Consider the following 23,342-nt stretch of genomic DNA (forward strand, 5'->3'; position numbering starts at 1 on the left):
CATAACGTCTGTATTTGCAATAGCAGCACCATTTTGAGTTTAACATTAACATAGACTGTTGTTTAGCCGGAGTTTAGACGTGTGTTTTTTTTGATGCGGGCAATAGGTGGGCAGGCTTTGCACATTTATTCATAATTAAGTTATTGTTTTTATGTGAAACGAATCAACGGCACCAGTGCAAACGAGTTGCTGACCAAACAATAGGGGTTCGCGTATTTGCAATACGAAAATAAAACACAAATCAGGTAAAATAAAAAATAAAAATAAAAACAGTAAAAAACGATGTCTTCCAGTTTACAAGGCGACGACGGCTCGTTACAAAACAGGCGCCGTTGCGGCCTGAGTGCAGAATTGTTTGTTTTTTTAATGTTTTCTTGTTGTTGTTGCTGTTGCTGTCAAGTACAGCTTCAAACGAATGAAAAATAGCGCAGTTTTATACAGTATTATTATTATTAGTAGTAGCAGTATTGTTGTTGTCATGGCAAACGGCTGCAGCGAGTGCAATTGATTTTTGTTTAGTGCTGTTTCGTGACGCATTTATTCTTTGTCGTTGACCTGGCTCTTTGTTGCTGTTGTTATCGTTATTGGTTTCGTTGTCCAATGCCCAGACGACTCTGCGCCATTTGCCACCCTAAAAAAAAAGAAAAAAAAGGGCAAAACCTAACAGCGATTAACGGCACAACTGCAGCAGCGGTAACTGCTGCATGTCAAGGAAGCTTTCACACTTTGGCCACACAGCATTTTTATTCAATTAACATACATACATTATGTGCACGTATGTATGTACGTGTTGTATGGCGTGTTGTACGGCGAGCAACAACAAAACCCAGACAAACAGCTGATTAAGCAGCAGCTACTACTACTACTACTACCACACGCCTATTGTATACGCACAAGCAAACTTGGGTCTGTGTGTGTGCGTATCACGTTATGACGAGCAGAATTAAGTGTGTTAATGTCCACTCTTTGCTGCTGATCAGCATTTCGTTGTTGTTGTTGTTGTTGTTGCTACTGCCACGCTTTACAGAACCCAAACACACACCTATATGCTTAAACGTACGCGCGCGTGTGTGTGTGTGCTCCGTTTTTGCTGGGAACTATGTGGATTCATTTTATTGGTGCTCAAGTATCGTATGATAATCCATTGTTGTTGTGCTTTTCCCGCGCGCACTAAACTCATACACACACGTATTTTTAGTTGTTGCGTTGCCAACTAACAGAACATTTTGTAGCACCAGATAAAACACCAGATAGAACTAGCGACATGGTTGCTGTTGCGGCTATTTCGAAACAAAAGGTCAAGAAAAAAGAAACGCTACTTATGTACATATGTATGTGTGTCAAAACGAATATTGAATGCTCTCATGTTATCTTATATTTATGCACATTTAACAAGTGCAATCATAGCTCGTTGTTCTGTGTAAAAACATAAGATCAAATTTGTTCAATTAATTTATTAAATTAATAAATAATGCGCTGCTGCGCAAAGATCAACAAGATACGATACGACAAGCTTGTCATACAAGTTCAGCATAAATGATCAACACTTAGCAGCTCTATGGCAACGCCCCTACAACTGAAAAGCAATCAACAGTCTGGCAGCACTTAAAATACAAACAGTCGCATTTTTAAATAATTGTAGCTTAATTTGTGCATGTGTTATTATATTTATTTTTGGTTTTCATTTAATTATCTTATCGTTTAGTAGCTGCTTAAAGCCACAGAAAAACGCTTAAATGTCACAACACAACAAAAAGGACACAGGCAGCCATGCGAATAGCACACGCCAGCGCAAACAGGACGACAGCAACAGCAACAGCAACAAAAGCCAAAAGAAGCAGCAGACGCCCAATGGTAGCGCCAAGGGCAACAGCAACAGCAGCAACACCTCACTTACAGTTAGTAATAGCAGCAACAGCACTAGCAGCAGCAGCAGAAGCAGCAGCAGCAGCGCTGCCAAAATGCAAACGCTCGCAGCGACACACACGAAGCCCAACAGCGGCGGCGGCAGCAGCAACAAGACTCAGCTAAGCAAAAAGGATAAACAGCAAAAAGACAAAGAGCGCATGGAACGCGCACAGCTGGTGCTCTGGCGTCATCCAATGCAGACGTCCAAATACTGTGCATTCGAACTGATTGCACTGCTGCGCACCTGGAGCAGCAGGTGAGTGACCCTTTCTCTCTCTCTCTCTCTATCTCTCTCTTGCTCACTCGCTCGCTCTCTTTCTACTTGTTGCCACTTGCAGATTACTGAAGCAACGCGGCCTGTTGGCCGTTTTAATAGTATTAGGCATTGTATTTAGCATAATTTACAAACTAGATGGGCCACATCAGCTGCTCATTGAGCTGGTGCGTCGCAATACCTGGTTCTTTGTCTACTGGCTCGGTTTGGGCGTTCTCTCATCGGTCGGCCTGGGCACTGGGCTGCACACATTTCTGCTCTATCTGGGCCCACACATAGCCAGCGTTACATTGGCCGCCTACGAGTGCAATTCACTCGATTTCCCCCAGCCGCCCTATCCCGACGAGTAAGTGCTGCTGTGAATGCTCGCTGGATATATATTTGAATGTAACGCGTGCTCTTTCTAATTGGCAGCATCGTTTGTCCGGAAGAGCCGTATATGAAGCGCATGCCCAATATTTGGTCCATCATGTCAAAGGTGCGCCTGGAGGCGTTCCTTTGGGGAGCTGGCACTGCATTGGGCGAACTGCCGCCATATTTTATGGCCAAGGCCGCACGTCTGTCCGGCTATGATCCGGACGATGCCGAGGAGCTGGCCGACTTTGAGGCGCTCAATGCCAAGCGTCACCAGAAGAACCTCAGTCTCATGGACAAGGGCAAGCTGTTCATGGAGCGTGTCGTCGAGCGTGTTGGCTTCTTTGGCATATTGGCCTGTGCGAGCGTATGTTTCTGCATCTACTCTACAGATATTGTTGTTGCTTCATTTCGTTGTTTTGCAGATACCCAATCCGCTGTTCGATTTGGCCGGCATCACTTGTGGCCATTTTCTGGTGCCATTCTGGACATTCTTTGGCGCCACACTGATCGGCAAGGCCATCATCAAGATGCACATACAGAAGATCTTTGTGATTATCGCATTCAATGAGTCGCTCATCGAGCGGGCCGTCGATCTGATTGCCACGATGCCAATATTTGGTCGCAAGCTACAACAGCCGTTCAAGGCATTCCTCGAGAATCAGAAGCAGCGACTGCACCGACAGCAGCGCGGACGCAACGCTAACGCCGCCGCCGGTGCTGATTCGGGTAATCTGATATCAAAAATCTTTGAGACCTTTGTCATTGGCATGGTCTGCTATTTCGTGGTGTCCATTGTCAACTCCCTGGCCCAGAGCTATCACAAGCGGCTGCACAAGAAGCCGCGCCATGTGCCGCCGACTGCCACGCCCAGCGCTAGCATAAGGAAGCATAACAAGCCGAAGGCGCTGCGCGATTAGGCGCCTGCCCACAAAAATCCTACGGCTGTTGTCTCACCCATGCTAAATTCTTTGTTAATAGTTTTTTTTTTCCATTGCTTCTATTACCCTTTTTTTTTTTTGTTTTTTTTTTTTTTTTTGGTCGATAGTCGTCGGATTTTTATTATATATAAATTTTTTTTTGTTTTTGTTAGTCAAATTCCAGCGGCATTTTCAGGGTTTCACTTGTGCTAAAAAAAAAAAAAAAAATAATGTAATATCATATTTCCTTTGTTCTGGCAATTGGAGGGCAGATGCCAAGTGGAATTCCAAAATGGAACCGTAAAAAATTTTAAATGATATTTTGTACAAGTATTTCGAATGTATGTGAAGGAGTGAAAGAGATGGCAATGGCGCCGACAGAGCAGCCACTCGAAATGACCGCAGTAGAGATACCCTAGAATAGAATAGAAAAGGAAAAACCGAAAAACAAACAGAAAAACACAAGTGAAAAGGCAACTAAAACAAGCATGTTTAATGTTAATAATAATAATAATAATAAAAAAAATAAAAAACTGGTCATTCAGTTGCCTTTTTAATGCCCTTGTTTATTTGTAATTATTCCGAATTTCAACTTTTTGTGTGTTTCGCAATAACGAACGCAAATTGTTGTGCTTCAAGATAAACAAAGACATTGAAAACAAAATAGAAAATAGAAAATTGAAATTAAAATCTAAATACGAAAAAAAAATAAATAAAATAAACGGAATTACATATATGAAAAGTAAACATGCTGTATCTCGCTGTCGCTTGATGAACCCAACTTTGGGCATTTGTTTGCTTTGGCCTAATGATGGATGACCCAAAGACCACAAATGTGTTTACCCACAGTTTCTCATGCCAGCTAGCATACAGTTATCCGAGAATCGAATGTATCTTAGACTAGGCTTACAGAGATGATCCCAAAGTGGTTCGGCCTCAGATCTCAGGATCTGTTTGGTATATTTAGCTAATATTTGGTATATTAACTTGTGATATCATTGTAGACAAAGTGCTTTTATGTGCGCTGTGGAATACCCTTAAGATCCGCTGAAACCAGGTCATTTCGCATCATAACTCGGAAACTATTTAAGTTTTCAGTATCTGAAATTTGGTATATTAACGGGTGATGTTAGCTCAGTTAGAAATAGGCCTGCAAATAGTTGTTTAGCTTTGCACTGCTGTCATTTGATATGAAAGGGGAAAATTTGTGCTGGGCTGCAATCAAAGCAGCAGCCAAGGACTTTATGAAATCGAACAACTAATTGATTTGTGATTTAATCACATTTATGCCACTGAACGGTCTTCATTATGTGGCCAAGATTCGGGCTCAGTTACAGCCCAGCTGTTGACAATGCCGGCGGCGTTGGCTCATTAGGCCAAATGGCTTGGCTAGCTGAACGCTGGGCAAATCCAGCTGAGAAGGACATTTGCCTTTGGCTAACAGTTACAGACGCCGCTGGCGTCGCACTTGTCGTTACGTTTATGATGTCGACCCATCCAAGGGAGGGCAGCAGCAACAACAACAGCAACAACAACAAGGACTAACAAGTTGGGCAACAGGATGAAGCGCAATGTCAACAAGACGACACGCGTAAGGCGCCAAAGGACATGCGATAGAAGGGGACGAGATGCGAGATGTCCGTGTCCAAAAACTTGGCACGTACATAAAATATTTTCATTTAGCTGTCAGCATTTATTCAAAATGGACACACACGCACACACGCGTGCCAAAGGATGGCATCCAGTGCGACCCAACTATGCGCGTCCGACAGATTTCAGCTGCCACATTGCAAAGGCCAAATGCCTGCGGCCCTCGGCTGATAGTTATTGTAGTTGTAGTTGTAGTTGTAGTTGTTGTAGTTGTTGTTGCGGAGCTGGGAGCTGGTAGGCGTCGCGCATGAATTCCAGCTGAATGCACAGGAGGCGCGCAGCGGCCACACCCAGAAAGCGGCGCGCAGGACTAAGGGCTGCGGGCAAGGCAACAATTCAACAACAACAACAACAACAATAGCAGCATAACTTGAGCGCAAAGCAAAAAAAAAAAAAAAAAGAAAATAAGTCGGCGCACAAAAGCATGCAATGAAATTATGTGGCATGTGCAGAGCCCAGCCGGAAACAGTTATGCTGCGTGAGTGTGTGTGCGAGAGAGAGTGAGAGAGAGAGAGGTGGAGAGTGCGTTTGCGAACGTGCTGATGCGTGCTCGTGACTCAAGTGTTGCTCCCCAAACGAGCTTTGCTTTGGCTCGTCGCGTGCAAATATGCGAAGCTGGGCACCGAAACTGAAGCCGTTTGCTGTATGCGGCCTGAACAACCCCATCTAATTCCACATTCACCGCAACACCCATTCCCATTCCCATGGCCCATGCTTGCATTTGCCGTTGCTTCAATTGGGGCTGGCACTAACACATGTGACGCCTGTGACTAGTATCGTATGTGTGCGATATGTTATCGATCGCACGTGTGATCTCAGGCAAAATAACGAAACAGTTCAAATGAAAAACATTTTATAAACTTAATAATAAATTGTTTTTCTTTATCTTTTTGATGTGGTTTAATATTAAATTATATATAAAAATAAATTAAAATTTTTCTGTTATCATGGGAACAACTTGACTTCAATTTATATGAATATTTACAATGCAACTTATGCTACTGTTAAGTCTAATAAATAAATTAAGAGAATGATAGATGTCTATTGAAATATTTAACATAAATTCAAGTTAAATCTAAATTATTCCTTAGCAATTGCTGTGACACTCTCTGAAAATGAGCTCCATTACGCAGGTGAAAATCAAAAATTAATTTCAAACAACAAAATTAGCCTAAATACTTTTAGCTAGGCATTTCCATTTGATAAAATGTAAAAAAAGCTTGCGATTATTTCTACAATGCCTGCAATCGATGTTTACAGCGCTTGTCGATAGTTTTAGCGCCGTTCGGCACATCGCTAGCGGCCGTTGCGGCCTGCGAACGGGCCAATTTGGCGACTGTCGCTGTGGCTGCAAAAGCAGAAATTACATAGACATAGACGCGCACCAGCTGTGTGCGCATTAAGACGTCTTTCCAACAATCTTTCAACGCGTTCGCGTTCTTGTTGTTGTTTTCAATTTGCTTGCATGCGGCAAACAGCAGCTGAAACAAACAACAACAGCAACAACAGAAAGTAGAAAGTGCGCCTGTTGGCAGGCAGCGAAATTTTTATTGTTTGTTTGTTTTTGTTTGAAAACTGATTTTTGTTTTGCGCTTAACAGCATAAATTTGGAATACGCGTGAAATTTGAATATAAATTGATAATGTTGCAATATCTATATAATATGTGAGAAGATGGATTTCGCAAATCGCAATAATACGGCCAACAAATTCGTCTGCCCCAGCGACAGGCAGCTGGCGCTGCGAGCCAAGTAAGTAAATCGCAATGCGCTCAAATGTAGGCAATGAAAAATGCCAATGCAACAATTGGGCGCCTGTTACAGGCTGTCTGCATGTCTGCTTGTATGCGTGTGTGTGTGTGTGTGTCCAAGTTAAACAATAGCGTTAACGTTGACTAAACTTAAACAAAGCGCAATGTGAATTGTGATGAATGTGCTGTGCGCGTCATAAACAAAAGCTGGCCGCTCACGTTGTTGTTGCTGTTGTTGTTGCTGTTGTTGTTGCTGTTGTTGTTGCTGGCTGATAAGGCAACAAGCGGCGCGCAACAGTTAGTGCGAAGCGCAACAAAAAAAAAAACAGACAAAAACAAAAACAACAGCAACGAGCAGAAACGCCAACTGTCGCGTATGTGTCGACAAAAGCTTTAGTTATAATTTAATTAACTTTGACTGCGTCAGTCGCCGCTGTCTCCCCCTTCACACATATATACATGTACATCTGTGTGCGTGTGTGTGTGTGTGTGTGTGATTAGCTAAAGCGCGCAACGCTGTAGCTAAACCAAACACACACACACACACGCAGACGGCTTGGCCATGGAATTGCCAACGTGCTGTCAAGGACCCAGCGCACAGCCAAAGGACCACATGTCCTCCTGCTGCCTGCGTCCTTCGTCCTTCGTCTAATCATAATTGCTGACTGGGCCGCTCGCTGAGCTCGTTGCCGCCGTCTCGCTGACAGATTAATTAAATTTTAATAATGCTTCAAGTTCTTCTTTATTTTTTTCTCTCTTTTTTTTTTTTTTTTTTTTTTTGGTTATTTTTATGAACCGCATGCATGTTTATGGCACAGTCGGAATACACAATTATTTATTGCAATTGACGGCGACTAACTGACTGAGCTGTTGGTGGGCTGGGCGAGGCGGGCATCAACATTTACATTAACACGCCCACACGCGCACACGCACACACTGGCAGACAGGCACATGGTCGCTGGCAGCATATGTTTGTGTCAAAGTGAAAACGTTTAGCATACTGTGAGGCGCAATCCCAGCTGACTGTGAATATGTGAATTGGGGCTTTACGCAGAATTAACTACAAGTACAAAACCACACACACACACACACACACAGGCAGGCAGGCACACACGCATGCACAGACATTGAAGCACGCTTTATGCATAATGCCACAGCCGCAAAATACACGCACAGCGGGCGCACCGGATGGCAGCTGTGTGCCAGTTGGCAGGCAGCAGGTTTCAAGTGCTCAATTTACACTTCCGTTCGCTCAATTTTCGCAGCGAGCTTCAACTGTACATATATAATAATAAAAATAAATGTACAAAAAAAAAAATCATCGAAACAAATGCCACAGGCGTGACGCATGCACACTGGACATGGCAAACGAACTGGGCAGCGGCAGCTGAAGGGGGGCGCGGTTATTGTGCAGCTGACAAGTACATGTACTTGAAATTCAAATTACAGTCCAAGGCAGCAGCCGTCGCAGCAGCTGCGAAAGCCCAGAGCTGTCAGGCAGAAACCGCAGTGCTGCAGTGCGAAATGCGTTTAAATTGGCTGCCACAAGTGAACGAGTTGCATTTGCTCTCATTTAAATGAATTGCATTTTTATTTTAAAGTTCAAGAATATCTATCGATATTGTTTCAATATGCTGCCCTGTCTCTTTTAGCGGTAACATGTTTAAGCTTCAACCTCTTCCATCTGCATACCATGCATTTTGACAGCCGCCATTTGAGTTGCAATGCATTTGCAGCTCAGGCAATGCAATTTGCTTGATCGTTTGTCAAGCAACAGCTTGATCGTTTGACAGCGTTAATTACAGCGGCAACCTCTTCAGCTGTATACCATGCAAACCATGACAAACAACAGCTTGATCGTTTGACAGCATTTATTACAGCGGCAATCTCTTCTGCTGCATACCATGCATTTTGACAGCCGCCATTTTAGGTGCAATACACGTGCCGAGCAGGCATTAGAATTGGCTAGGCGTGCGACAATTCAACAGCTTGATCGTGTGAGGGCCGCAAAGATGCGGTTAGTGCTAATGTGACAATAATGTCGCATGCTTTTTTTTTGCTGTTGTGTTATTTTGTTAGAGTGTACACAGTTGTTAAGTGCATTTTGCAATTGCATTTTAAGTACGCCAAATGGGGCAAACAAATTATTATGTGCACGCAAAGTGAAATTAACTGTTTGCCTGTTGCTTGAACGCAAATACCGTTGCATGATCCTGACAGCCGGACAGCGTGCACGGCAGCTGCTGAAACTGAAGCGGAAAGCCCTCAAGGCAACAGGCGAGGTTAGAGCACACACACGGAGACACGCGCGCACACAAACACACACACGCACATCTACGTATATTTGCATGTACAGTGCACACACAGTACATTGGATATGTGGATAGCAGCCTCAAGGGAACATTGCTTCCAGCATTTCTTCGTAACAAGCTGCTATCAGCTAAACAGAAATTCAATTCCAAAACGAATTCAGTTTTATTTCGCAATACGTTCAGCCTATTGAGTGTGTGCGGTACTTTCAAGTCAATAAACCCGCGGCAAGGCAATGAAATGGCGGCCACAAAGTGAGCAGCACGAACACAAACACAAAGCGTAACAGTAACACACATGCTGTGTGTATGTGTGTGTGTGTGTGTGTGCGTGCAAATTGAGTTGGACTTGGTATGTGTTTTCAAGTTGAGGTACAAGATTCTTATTAGAAACAGTTGGAGTTTTTATTGTGTATACCCTGTAGCCACTAGGCTATTAAAGAGTATGTTAACGTCGACCAATTTTACTTGAAAACATCGTGATAGATCTTTTCGTTTCTCGAAGGTCGAAAGGGATGCGTGTTAGTTTGTTTTAGTGGGCAATAATGGGCACAGGGTATCTCTTAGCTGCCTTTTTTCCTGTTTTTTTTTATTTTATTTTTATTATGCTTATTAGCCTTATTTGACTCAAAACAAGTTGGTTTCATTTAATTGGCTACAAACTGAATTCAAATAGAAACAGGCTGAGTTCAGCTCCAGCAAAGCAGGTAACATTTAAGCAGAACAGGTAAATATGAAGTTACTTTTAAGGCAGACTCTATTGTATAGAAAAAGGAAGTGTTCTCTTAGCAAACGTAAACGTGTCGCACAAGTGAAATTTATGCTTATCGCCTAGGCGATAGATTGGCGAGCTCTACTCGATGTGTGACAAATGCATTAAATATTAATAAGTATGCTGAAAGGCTTTCGTTGCTTTAATTATGAAAATCAACGGGGCGAAAAGATGGCGATAATAAGGCGATATGCCTTGACAAGCCTCGCTATGATTATGCATACCATATATAAGCATGCATACATATGCATATTAACTGGCGTTTGTCAAAGCTACGAGTTCCACGTAAAGTGCCACCCCAATTTACATAAAAATGTACTCATGTGTCTTTGCCCGTATGGCCGCTGCGTTTTTCATGCCGTGTATAAGTGATTCCAAAGTGGCCATAAATCGCGCAAGTCCGGACACGAACCCGGACCCGGACCCGGACCCAGGCACGGCCCTGAGCCCAGGCTCTTAATTAACTTTGAACTTGACATTTTGGCCCTGGAACTAAGGCTGAAGCTGAGCTAAGCGGCAGCAGCAGCAATGTACAGTATTCATGGTTAGCCGCACATTTAATACCCTTCCTCACTTGCGGTCGATTGAAGAAGTAGATTGCAAGCTCCAAGAAGTCGGCATCCCTATTTGTTGAGCAATTGCTTGTTCTACTGGATTTTTCGCGCATGCAACCCTTGACACGCATATTTATTCAGGGGAAAAATGTGAAACATGTCTCAAATGAATCTAACTTTATGGTTGGATTGTCAAAATAAGTTTCGTACTACTATTTTTCGCAAATATTCAGCACTTGCAGCTGGAATTTTACAAGAACTCCTCTTTAGCGAGTCTTTTAAGTGTTCAGTCTGTCAATCAACCAGTCAATTGGTCAGTCTGCAGATTAGTCAATCGGACGGTTAGTAAGTGTGTCGATTAGTCAATTAGACAGTCATTATGTGTGTCAATTAGTCAAACCGTCCGCCCGTAGAACAATCAGTTAGTATAACAGTCGGCCAGGAAGTTAGTCAATCAGTGGGTCTCTTTATAAATCAATCAGTCAGTCAGTCAGTCAGTCATAATCTGTGCATCAGTCAATTAGTCGGTCAAACAGTCGGTACGTAAATCAATCAACCAGTAAGTCTGTTAATTAGTCACTCAGTCAGAGAATATGTCAATCAGTCAATCAACTAGTAGACTCACAAGTCGTTTCGTCAGTCAGTCAATCAAACCCAAACATTCTGTCCAGTAGTGCGTCTGTCAACTATTCAGTCAAACAGTCAGGTAGTATGTCAATCAGTTAGTCCATCAACTAGTATGTTCATTACTCAATCAATCAATCAATCAGTCAGTCACTCAGTCAACTACTTAGTCCGTCAATCAGACTCAGACAAGCTGTCGACTAATAAGTCTGTCAATTATGCAGTCGTTCAATCAATTAGTGAGTCTCCTACTAGTAAGTCAATCAGGTAGTTCAACTAATACGTTTATTAGTCAGTAAGTCAGTCAATCAGTCAACTAGTTATTCCGTCAATCAGACTCAGCCAGTCAATCAGTCAAACATACATTAGGTTGAGTTGTTTTCTTGCATGCGTTACACGTTTCGTAGCACAATCGTTATGCCCTTGTGTAGGGTATCAGAAACATAATTACCGCATTAAGCAGGCAGCACTAATGATGCTCATTAGGCGCACAGCGACCCGGACACCTACACACATCCGCACACACCCGCACACACCCGCACACACACACAGCCAGGCGCATAATTATTAACATTTTGGTGTGTTCGCAGATTGAAAGCCGGCTGGAGCAGCTCAAAGACGAACGAGCCGCTGCGTCCGGATGAACAGGAGGCGATCATATCGGTGATACGGCGCAATGAGGAGATCGAGATTGCGGAACGGCAGCGTGTGGGCCGCCTTGTGGAGCGTGTGGAGAAGATTAAGCTGCATGCGGTGGAGCGCGGTCCCAACTGTTGTCGCCTGTGCGGCGATGCGTTCGGCCTGCTGCGGCCGCAGCGCATCATCTGCGAGGATTGTCGCAAATCTGTATGCACCAAGTGCAGCGTCGACATCAACATTAGGTATCACAATAGCGAACGGACGCGCGAGATTTGGCTGTGCCGCATCTGCTCCGAGACGCGCGAGATGTGGAAGAAGTCGGGCGCTTGGTTCTTCAAGGGTCTGCCCAACTATGACATGCCCGTGCGCAGTCTTAGTGCCACAAACACGCCTACTGCCACGCCCATAGCGGGCGGAGCAGGTGGCAAAGCGGCGTCGGCACTCGGACGCAGCCTGCACGCCACACCGACGCGCGCTGCACGCATCAAGAAGCTAACGATACGCGTCAACGACAGCAGCAGCAGCAGCAGCAGCGGCGGCGGCGGCGGCGGCAACAGCAGCGCCAGCGGCCAATCCGAGCCGGAGGAGGAGGATCAGCCGGATCAGGGCACCAAGCCGGGCACAGCTGCCGCCGCTGCCGCTGCCGGCTCCCAGCGGCTGCAGCGTGACGAAAGCTTCCGGCTGCGCGCCTACGGCTCCATACGCAGCTTCATCGATGGCGGCGAGCGCAAGCTATCCAATTCCTTCTTATTTGGACGCCAGGGCAATGCGCGGCAGGCGGATAGCCAGGACTATGACAACATCTCGACGGCGTCCACGGTCGCGCAGCTGCGACGCGAGGGCAGCTTTCTGCGTCGCAGCTCGGTCAGCTCGTCGTGGTCTTTCAGTGACAGCTCCGGTTCCGGCAACTCTGCCACGCACAACCAAACCCCGCAGCAGCAGCAGCAGCAGCAGAAGCAACAACAACATCAGCAGCAACAACAACAACAACAACATTGTCGCGATCCTCTGCTAGGCTGGCTGGAAATTGCCATCAGCTATCGGGAGAGCTTCCACAGTCTGGACTGCACCATGGTCCGTGCACGTGACTTGCCCGCAATGGATGCCGCCGGCCTGGCCGATCCCTACTGCAAACTGAACATTGTAACGCCCGAGGGGCATACGAAATATACGCGCTGGCAGCGCACCAAAACGGTCCATAAGACCCGCAATCCCGACTTCAATGAGACGCTACAATTCGTTGGCGTTGAGCCCGAGGAGCTGGGCAATTCCCTGCTCTATGTGGCGCTCTTCGATGACGATAAATACGGACACGATTTTCTAGGCGCCGCCAAGATCTGTCTATCCACGGTGAGTGCTGTTGCGAGAGGTGAAAAACGCGCGAAAATACGCCGATTTTCGAATACCCTTTTTTGTGATCCATACGGTCTAGTTGTCCGATAATGGCAAGACTTTGCCTGGAGAAGTTGGCGCATGTTAAGTATGAAAATGTTTTCCATACAAAAACTCATTTTCCGAACGATTCTTCCAGTAAAGCCATATGTTATAGTAAACCGATAACATCATGTTGATCAGATCTAAGCAGCATAGACGATGTAGAAATTGACGAATTTAGGCAATCTTTCAAAAGAGAAGCTTTTCCCAGTTCGAACCGGCCAGTCGGTTCTATGCAAATAGACTTGACTAGCGATGCGGATCAAGAATATATATGTCATATGGGTTCTATTGAGACTTAGCCTAGGCTTACATCGAAACGCATCGTGAGGCAAAGAATTTGGCAAATAATTTGAAACTGTGAATGCGAATCGTTGCAGGTGCATAGCACATCGCAGTATCGGATATCGGTGCCGCTGGGCGTGGAGGATCAGTATAGCACTGAGGCGGAGCTGGCGCAGAGCTGGCCAAATGGCAAGATGCTCATCTCGCTGTGCTACAATACGAAACGGCGTGCTTTGGTGGTCAATGTGAAGCAGTGCATCAATCTGCTGGCCATGGACAACAACGGCAGCTCCGATCCATTTGTCAAGCTGTGAGTAAACCAATCATTCTGTTCCTTCTCCCAGCTAATGGCAACTCTGTTAAATTCCGCGCGGGCTTAGGCAACTGAAACCGGATGTGCATAAGAACAAAAAGCACAAGACGAGCGTCAAATGGCGCACACTGAATCCCATTTACAACGAGGAGTTCTACTTTGAGGCCAGTCCCCATGATCTGAACAAGGAGATGCTCATACTGACCGTCTGGGACAAGGATCTGGGCAAGAGCAACGACTTCCTGGGCAGCCTCCAGCTGGGCGCCCAAAGCAAGGGCGATCGACTCCAGCAGTGGCTCGACTGCATACGGCTGCCCGATCATTTCCATGAGAAATGGCATTGCCTAGCCCCGGACAATCCCACACATTAGCCAAAAAAGTGCGCCCGCCCAGCTGATTCCAATATTAGTTTCATAAAATGCATAACATATACATATATATCCATATATTTTTGATATGCCTGCATGCATGTGTGTGAGTGTGTGTGTGTGTGTGTGTGTGTGTTTACGAACACTTTTTTCTTTCTCGCAAATGCTTGCTCAACATAACCTCAATTTACTAAGCAACATAACCTCAATTCGCTCGCTTCTTCATTTCTGCATACACAGACACACACACACACACAAACACATATATATAATGTATATAGCTTTGTTTAAGTGTCCTTAAAAAGGGTTTATCAACATACAACAACAATTGTATTTACTATTTTATCCTTTCTTTCCGTTTCTTTCTCTTTTTGCACAAAACATTTTTATCGATAATATAAAAAAAAAAAAAAAAAAAACGCAAGACAGTAGCAAACAAATTTACTAACAAAATGTAATTAATCATATTTTTGATTCATATATTTATTATTATAATTGCAAACACTTTTCTCGCAGAGCACTCTATATTTATAATGTCCCAATCTTAACTTTTGCCGCAACACACACAGAAAAACAAACGAATTAGTCAAGCATTTAACGAATGCAATTTATTTATAGATATACATATATATACACATATGTATATATACATATACACAAATAAATCAAAAATCAAAATTATGTATATTGAAAAAAATAATTAACATTTTTTTCAATGGTGGATGGGAATTCAGCGCGTTTAAAACCGCGCCCAAACGATTTTTCAACATAAATCAGCAATCGTAAGATACATATTCAAACATTTTGAAGCGCAAACATTTGCAATTTATTTAAATATACATGTGTATGTATATATAAATTAAACAAACCAAAAAAAAAAAAATAATAAACATATATTTTAATAAGGAAATAATTTTATTGAGGGGAATGAACGCGTGTGCCGCAAGAGAAATTCAAGTGTGTTTTTTTTTTCTTTTCCTGCGAGTTTATACAATTTTTAAAGTCGAATACATTTTAATTATACAATTATATATGTATATACATATATGTATATGTACAAATCATTTATGCATATAAATATTTTAACAAAATTTATATATGAACAAATTTTGTAGGTGCCTAAAATCGCCAGCGCGTTTTTAACAGCACAAATTTACAATTTTATGATTTTGGCATAGATAGATACATCGTATACAATTTTAGTTTTTTTTTTGTTTTTTTTTTTTTATATATATATTTTATATGTGAATAATAATAAAATTAATAGATAGTTTAGGAAAGAGAAGAGATTAAGGATGAAAGGAAAATTTAATGCAAGTTTCGCTGATCGAACAGCTCACAAGAGAATTTCCAGCGATTTTCTTTTTAGAAGCCGATTTGGCATTTAAATAATTTTGGCAAACACACCGATATATATAAAATATATATATATATAAATTTATATATATCTATGTATATGCATGTTTATATAGGTAGATAAGTACAGCAAGATAGTTAATCCAGGACTTTTGCAGCTGCCGCAAATTGTGGCAAAATTATAGACCTCAGCTTTGAGGCTCCATGGAGATTACACAATTGTTTGCCTTTGTACGAAGAGAGCCGATTGGGTTAAGCAAAACAAAAAAAAAAATGAATAGTAAAAAATAGGAGAAACAGCTTAAGTACTAAATGAAACGCTGATAGGTTAGGGATCCGGCACAAGGCGATTTATGCCGCTTCAAGACGGCGCCTTCGCTGTTCAGAAGTCGCCCAAACTCGTGTCCGGCATGATAAACAAGACGCAGCTCCTGCTGCGTATGTAAATTGTGCTGCTGCTGTTGCTGCCGCTGTCGCTGACGTTGCCGCTGTTGCTGTTGCTGCCGCTGCTGCTGCTGCTGGTGCTGGTGCTGCTGATGTTGATGCTGCGTTGTTGTGTGCTGCAGCTGGTGTTGCTGTTGATAGTGGCTGCCACCAGCGGACGACGCCGCAGCATTGTTTGTATGTTAGAAGAGACGCTTCTCGTAGCTGAAGAGGCCGTGCACATTGCCCTCCAGCTGGGCCGAATGGGTGCGCTTCATGAAGCGCAGTTGGCCATTGTAGATCATCTCTCTGCAAGCATAAAAGGGGATTAGCTGAATAAGCGTCAGAGTCTGATTGACTTAATAGTACTCTGTAGCTGTCTGATTGACTGATACATTAGTTGACGAACTGAGTGATTGATCGACCGACTGAGTGCCTATTTGATTGACGCACTTGTGTACAAACTGATTAACTGATTGACCAACTAAATAATAGACTCACAACTTGGCTCCTCGATTGACTGAGTCATTAGATGACTGTTTGAGTAAACGATTGAATCACTGTCTGATTGATTGATTGATTGACTAACCTAATTGCCGCTTTGACTGACTGATTGAGCGATTGCAACTAAATAATAGACTCAATCGTTGACTGATTGATTGACTTAACAGATAAGGGAATGACTGACTGATTGAGTGACTTAGTGCCTGATTGATTGACCGACCAGTTGGCAGCCATACTAGGTAACAAACATACTGATTGACTAAGTATTGATTGACTGACTGATTGCCTGACTGACTGATTGATTGGCTCACTAGTGGCTGATTGAATCACATACGTTTGCAGTGCATGTCGTGAAAGAGACTCACCTCAGCTTGCTGACCGAATTGGCGCCAATGTCCTGGCAGCTGTGCTGCAGTCCACACTCCAAATAGGGTAGATAACGCAGAACGGAGCCCTTGTCCACAATGCTGCCGCTGACGCCCTGGGCGACCTTCATTTTATCCATTTCGTTGTGATAGTAGCGGGACATGGCCGCACCCTTGGCATCGCCACGCTCCATGGCCTCCAGGGAGCCCATGCCGCGATATTTCTTCAAGCGCACACCATCCGAAAAGAAGTACTCGCCGGGCGCCTCTGAGGTGCCGGCCAAAAGGGAGCCCATCATCACAGCGCTGGCACCCAGTGCCATGGCCTTGACAATGTGCCCAATCGATTGGATGCCGCCATCGGCAATGACCGGTACGCCAAACTGTTTGGCAAATTGGGATACCTGATGGACGGCCGTTGCCTGCGGACAGCCGCAGGCCATGACCTCCTGGGTAATGCATATCGAGCCGGAGCCCATGCCGACGCGCAGACCATCCACGCCAGCATCGATAAGGTTCTTCGCCTGGGCACGTGTCACCACTGTCAGAGAGATGGAGTATTGGTTAGTGCTTGAGCACACAATGCATGCAAATTCTACAGTGCGCAACAAAAGTAAATGCCAAACTGCTCTGCTTCTTCTGGACAATGCATTCCTGATGAAACTGCGGCAATAGTTATAAAATTAAAGATATTCATCTACAAAAACACTACACAAGAAGCTGCTTGTTGAATTTGGTGACTCCCAAAATCAAAAGTTCGATATCGTTTTTATCGATTTATCGATTGCGATCGGGACAAGTTATCGATTATTGGCAAGAAAACCCTGCTGCGCGTACACTGCGAGGACCTACTTTCCAAATTTCTCTGGCTCTTATAGGCGCTGAGATCTTTGCGTTCATACAAACGGACTTGGCTAGATCGAGTCGATTATTGATGCTGATCAAGAATATATACATATATGCTTGATGGGGTCGAAGATGCTTCGTGCCGCCTGTTAACCATTTAATAACTGGTTCAGGTTATAGAAATGGGAAATTGGGGGAAATATCCCGAAAGTGAAATGTTCCGTTTTAATACCAAATTTGCAGCATCAAGTCTCAAAATTGATAATTATCGATATTATGAAAGTGGGCTGAATTATCGATAAGGCATGCAGAAGGACGTGGCCGGATCAGCTAAGATCGGCGTCTAGATCAGGACGCCCTGCCAGGTCTGGGATTAGGGATGAGGGCGTGGCATTTAGTTTCATTACACACAATTGGAATTGGTTGTTATTTTTGTTGTTGTTGGGATTAGTTACCATTGCCGCCAATGACCTGCAGATCGGAATAGGTTTCCTTGATGAACTTGATCATCTCGACCTGGTAAATGGAATTGCCCTGGGATGAGTCCAATATGATGACATCGACACCATTCGCCACAAGGAGATGGAGACGCGCCTTATCCTCGTGCCGTGTACCAATGGCAGCGCCGACGAGCAGCTGCTTATTTGAATCCTTGGATGCATTCGGATAGGAGCGTGCCTTCTTCAAATCCGTGCGTGCTATCATCGCGACCAGCTCCCCATCCTGATTGACAATCGGCAGCTTGCCCTTTTTACTCTTCTCCAGAATGGCATTCGCCATCGGCAGGGTGATGCCGTTGGGTGCCGTGATTAGCTCTGTGGTCATGATGTCCGCCAATAGCACTTCCGGTTGATGTTCACGAAAATCGATGTCACGGGACGTGACCATGCCCAACAGCTTGCCGCCCAATTTGCCATTCTCGGTAACGGGATAGCCGGTGAAGCCGTTCTTGCGACGGGCCTCGAGCACATCGCCAACGGTATTTGACGGCGACATCACCGACGGATCGCGCATAAAGCCATGTTTGTATTTCTTAACCTTGTGCACCTCCAACGCTTGATACTCCGGCGTGCAGTTGTGATGGATGATCCCAATGCCACCACACAGCTGCGCGTTGGTTTTCCCGCCAAATATAATTCCGACCAGGGTTAAGCGTGTGGGGGAAAATTTGTTTTTTTTTTTTGGTTTTTTTTTAGCGAATTTAGAGGCGCATAAGAGTGTTCAATTACAACCACAACTGGAGCATGGAGCACCAAATGGCGATGTGCTTCGGTCGGCGTTCGTCGTTTATCGGTTATCGTTTATCGACAACGTATGACAAGGCTGCAGACCCGTCATTTGACAACGTCAAATGTTAATGTGACGATAACAGCGCTACGTTAACATTACAGCATAGTTATGCTAACGTTAACAGATAACAGAATGCGCTTGGCATTGATATGAATTCGATTCACTAAGTGTTAAATGACGTTAACAGCGTGACATTAACAGCATTATATAAATCGTTAATGTGACGTTAACAGCGTGACATTAACATGCTTGTGTAAAGTGAACAGTATGTAATGCACATATTCATACATGTATTATGTTAATGTGACGTTAACAGCGTGACATTAAACAGCATGAAAAACACAAATTATGTTCTTAACTGATTCAAATTATTAATGTAGCTGTTAGGATTCTTCAAGATTGGACATCTTCTAAATAAGTACTCAAAATGACGATAGCAGAGTGACGTTAACAGTGTAACGTTAACAGCATTACGTTAGCAGCATAGCTTAGATATATACCTGTTTACAATGTTAATCAACATTAACATAAGTTAAAGTCTGCTTTAAATTAGTCAACAGTGTTATGTTAACAGCATGCTAACAATAACATAGAAGCTTTTTAAAAAGCTTATACTTGATTTAAGTATTGCAGAGAGCATTATTATAATGTCAGCCAGTGTGTAACATTATGGAAAGTATTTTCAAGCCTGTGAATAGCATATGTTATTTAAATTTAAAGCCGAGTCGGCATAACATTATCAGTTTGTATATTGATAGATGCTTTCTTCAGTTTCTGCTGCAGTCAGCAAATTTGTTTTAGTCAACCGATTCCGAGCAACATATCATATAGCTGGCATGAGAACACTCAATTGAGAATTGAGCTTTTATTTAAACAACCTTTTTGGCGTAACATATGCAAGTTAACATAAACATGCTCTGTTATGCATGAATGAAAAATTGAAAATGTGTCCATGAATGTTTTCAGCTGGGAATAACGAACACTTACTGAAGAAGAAGAAATCGGCTCAAATATATAATTGGAATAGTTAATGAAAAAATACAAATTTGCCTTTAAGGATCAGGATACTATATCGTTTATGTGCTATATAACGCTGCCAGGGTATTTGCACTTCGTCAATTCATAGTTGAATATTTTTTTGGTTCAGTTCAAAGAACCTCGCACTGATTTGCAGCCTTGTTAAGAGTTGTCTGTGGTATCGGGTTGTATATACATATGTGCATATATATATATATATATACATATATATGTACATATGTACAGTTATGGATGGGCGTAGATAAAATAAACACTTACCGCCATGGCTATGGCCATCTCGGATTCGGTTACCGTGTCCATGGGCGAACTGACTAACGGTGCACGCAACGTGATGCCCTTCGTTAGCGGCGAGCTAAGATCGACCTCCTCGGCGGCAAAGTCTATATAGCCGGGTAATATGAGAAAATCGCTGTGTGCGCCGCAAAGCACACCGAGCGAGCGTTGTGTGAGTGTGTGCGTGTGTAACATGAGCCTGGCTTACGGTTAAAATGTGCGGCTAGCGCGCGGGGGGACGTGCAAGTGGTTCAATTTAAATGTGAACTAGTTCAAACGTCATGTACCAAATCTGTCATTTGAGACTCGTTCAGTTTTTGATCAATGCAACAAATGAATTGCATTTAATTTAATTTCTTTAATTTATGCATTTAATAGCTTAATAAGTCATCGAAGTGTTTTATATTAAAATAGATATCTTTCTATATTGATATATTAATCAAATATATTCGTTTTTGTTTAATAGGCGCCATAGAATGCAGCTTTAATTAACGGCCGAACACAGCGCATCTTTCATGAATAACTGTATAACAGCAGAGTACATTGTTTCGTTCATGAGCGACTGACTGACAAACTGAACGAGTGCATTGAATTGAACGATTTAGTTGAGTTAGCATTGAACGAGTTGAACAGTTCATTAACTTAACGACACAAAGTAAACGTTAAGGCATTGAGAGCTTGTATGAGAGAGAGTGTGCGAGTGTGCATGTGTGTCTGGGAGAGAGCGTGTATAAGTGTGCGTGTGTCTGAGAGAGCGCGCGCAAGTGCATATGTGTGCGTGTGTGTGCGCGTTTCGCTTAACACTTACTTGTAGGTGAGACCCTCGCCATTTTTGAACAATTCGCTGCAGCTGAGCCCATCCTGCAATTGCTCCAACTTGTCAGCTGCGGCTGCTGCTGCTGTTGTTGTTGTTGTTTTTGTTGTTGTCGTTGGGTAGCTGGACGAATCACCGCTGCCCATTAGGCCGTTAACTTTTGGCTTCAGATTGGCGCCGACGTCAACGTCGGCGGCTGCGCTGCTGTTTGCCATGCGGCTGTTCACCTCAGGCAATCGATGTCAATAGCAACAGCAAAGGCAATAAACAAATATGTATAAGCGAGCAGACGCCGTCCGTTAATTATGATTTAAACAAATATATATATATATATATATATATAGACATATATATAAATGGCCTCCTTTTGGCAGATTGCAGCTGGCTTGCGCTGTTGCTGAGTCTCTTCAGTTAAAGTTGAAATCGATTCGATTGCAATTGCCAATTCGTGCCTAGAACATAAAAGAAAATAAATTAACGCAATTCAATTAAAAGAAAACTTTATCAAGCCGACAGCGGCATGCTCTGCATTCGCAGCCAAAGAAATGCTCTGGAATACCCCTTATATAAATTTATACAGTTATGTTTGAAATATTTAAAGCAAAATTAAAGAAAAACTCATTTTAAGATCAGTTGCTCCTATAAAAATATGCTAAACTAGTTCCATCTTAAGTTGCAAATAGCTGGGAAAACAATGGCAGCCATGCGAGATATAGTAGCCCGATCTCGGTTAAACTAAGATATATAATGTAGCTCATAAAATTGAAGTTTGATCCAAAAAGTTGTTCATAGAAGAACACGTTTTCCGATCGGTTCTTACTATGACAGCCATAAGTCTCTATAATTTTGGATAGCTTTAAGCAATTAGAGACACGGGCAACGAAGACGTTTTCTATGCGTAGCATATTACATGACAGAACTATAATACCCTCTGCCAGGGTATACGAGTCGCCAACACTTTTAACTGCCAGCGAATAACGTCAAAAGGCGCACACGGACACGCACACGCACACGCACACATATGCAAGCGTAGTTTGACAGATGGACAGGCGACAGGCCGAAAGGATTGTTCCTACGCACTTGGCGAAGCGGCGAATGAGGAAAATAGAAGTGTTCATTGTGTGTCAAGGATAAGGGTTAAGTGCGTCAATTGACGGTCAGCGGGATGTTGGCCAGTTTGTAAAATGTGTGTGCTCCTTGTTTTGGTTGAAGCACGTGTTTTTGATATTTACCCGTCCAGCCGCTCGTCCAACCGAAAGCGTCGAAATATTGCCTTTAACTGTTTCCAATTCGAGTGATGTGCAAGCACGTCAACATATATCGATACTTTTGAGACGCAATAAATGCTTATCGATATGCCGGTCAAGTGTTACCAAACACGCAAACATACAATTCTTTCACTTTGACACAAACATTATTTTATATAATTTAATTTGCAATTACGTTTTTTATTTTTTGTTGTTTCTCTAATGCGATTTGCTTTACACTGTTTGCCTCTTATATATAGTTTTTGGCGATGTTGCTTAAGCGATATATGGCATATATCGTTTGCATATATCGCAAGTTATGTAGCATATGTTTCTGTCGTAAGCAGAGCATGATTTGATTAAAGTCCATTAACCCCTTTTAATCACTTTCCAGTGTATATTTTCTAAAAGTTAATATCTAATTTAACTCAACCTATTTGTGCAGTGGCTGGCTTTAATCTGCTGTCCAATTTGTTGCTTTGTTTTTAAATTGAGTTAATACAGGGTGACCATATTTCCTTGTAACCAGCATGGGGCGGTCACACTGCGCCAGCTGGATATGTAATAAGCAAAAGATTAATAGGTTTGTGCATTTGCTGCACCAAGTTAAAGCTTACTCAATACACAAACCATAAGTGAAGCTCAACGAAACTGGATTTGATAAAATGTAGTCGCTTAATATGCTCCTTTTCGAATTAACAGCTTAAAAGGCGTTTGTTATAAATACATTTAATTTTATTTGTATTAAATACATTTACTTAAGTCAGTTTTAATATTACACAATGCCAAGATATTAGTGAATCTTTACATTTAGCAACACCGAAATGAAAACCCTCGCGCCCTGTAACATGCCCATGTAAACGTTAACAGGGCGATGTAATGGGCATTGCTGTTATCGAATTCCATGTTGCATGCTTTTAAGCGCCCTCTGCCTGCCTTCGGCCTGGCAAACGAACAGCCGGACCAATGGATGAAACGAAGCGCATGAAACGAAACAAGAAAACGAAAAAATTTCTCTCTCATTCTTAAAATT

General features: G+C 43.1%; 3 protein-coding genes across 5 annotated transcripts; 2 read left to right on the forward strand and 1 right to left on the reverse strand.

Moving 5' to 3' along the window:
- The first annotated feature begins 86 nt into the window (after window positions 1–86).
- On the forward strand, window positions 87–4,013 carry Tango5 (Transport and Golgi organization 5). Of its 2 annotated transcripts, none has more exons than XM_002059584.4 (5): window positions 87–245; window positions 1,706–2,164; window positions 2,247–2,528; window positions 2,597–2,903; window positions 2,962–4,013. In XM_002059584.4, exons 2-5 carry the CDS (start codon window positions 1,737–1,739, stop codon window positions 3,454–3,456), a joined length of 1,512 nt encoding a protein of 503 aa, XP_002059620.1. In that variant the 5' UTR covers window positions 87–245; window positions 1,706–1,736; the 3' UTR covers window positions 3,457–4,013. The 2 variants fall into 2 exon arrangements, with proteins under 2 accessions (XP_002059620.1, XP_032295507.1); XM_032439616.2 differs by having other exon boundaries at window positions 1,709–2,164.
- A 2,465-nt stretch (window positions 4,014–6,478) lies between these two features.
- On the forward strand, window positions 6,479–14,970 carry Rph (Rabphilin). Of its 2 annotated transcripts, none has more exons than XM_002059585.4 (4): window positions 6,479–6,856; window positions 11,705–13,103; window positions 13,568–13,782; window positions 13,853–14,970. In XM_002059585.4, exons 1-4 carry the CDS (start codon window positions 6,780–6,782, stop codon window positions 14,154–14,156), a joined length of 1,995 nt encoding a protein of 664 aa, XP_002059621.1. In that variant the 5' UTR covers window positions 6,479–6,779; the 3' UTR covers window positions 14,157–14,970. The 2 variants fall into 2 exon arrangements, with proteins under 2 accessions (XP_002059621.1, XP_015024193.2); XM_015168707.3 differs by lacking the exon at window positions 6,479–6,856 and adding an exon at window positions 8,776–8,872.
- A 75-nt stretch (window positions 14,971–15,045) lies between these two features.
- On the reverse strand, window positions 15,046–22,390 carry ras (Inosine-5'-monophosphate dehydrogenase ras). The gene is made up of 6 exons (XM_002059587.4): window positions 22,295–22,390; window positions 21,057–21,514; window positions 20,234–20,384; window positions 18,103–18,754; window positions 16,802–17,342; window positions 15,046–16,241 (listed from the first exon to the last, which is right to left on the reverse strand). The coding sequence occupies exons 2-6, from the start codon at window positions 21,275–21,277 to the stop codon at window positions 16,136–16,138; spliced, it is 1,671 nt and encodes a 556-aa protein (XP_002059623.1). The 5' UTR covers window positions 21,278–21,514; window positions 22,295–22,390; the 3' UTR covers window positions 15,046–16,135.
- Between the last annotated feature and the right edge of the window lie 952 nt (window positions 22,391–23,342).

This window comes from Drosophila virilis, chromosome X (assembly GCF_030788295.1).
Source record: "Drosophila virilis strain 15010-1051.87 chromosome X, Dvir_AGI_RSII-ME, whole genome shotgun sequence".
NCBI lineage: Eukaryota > Metazoa > Arthropoda > Insecta > Diptera > Drosophilidae > Drosophila > Drosophila virilis.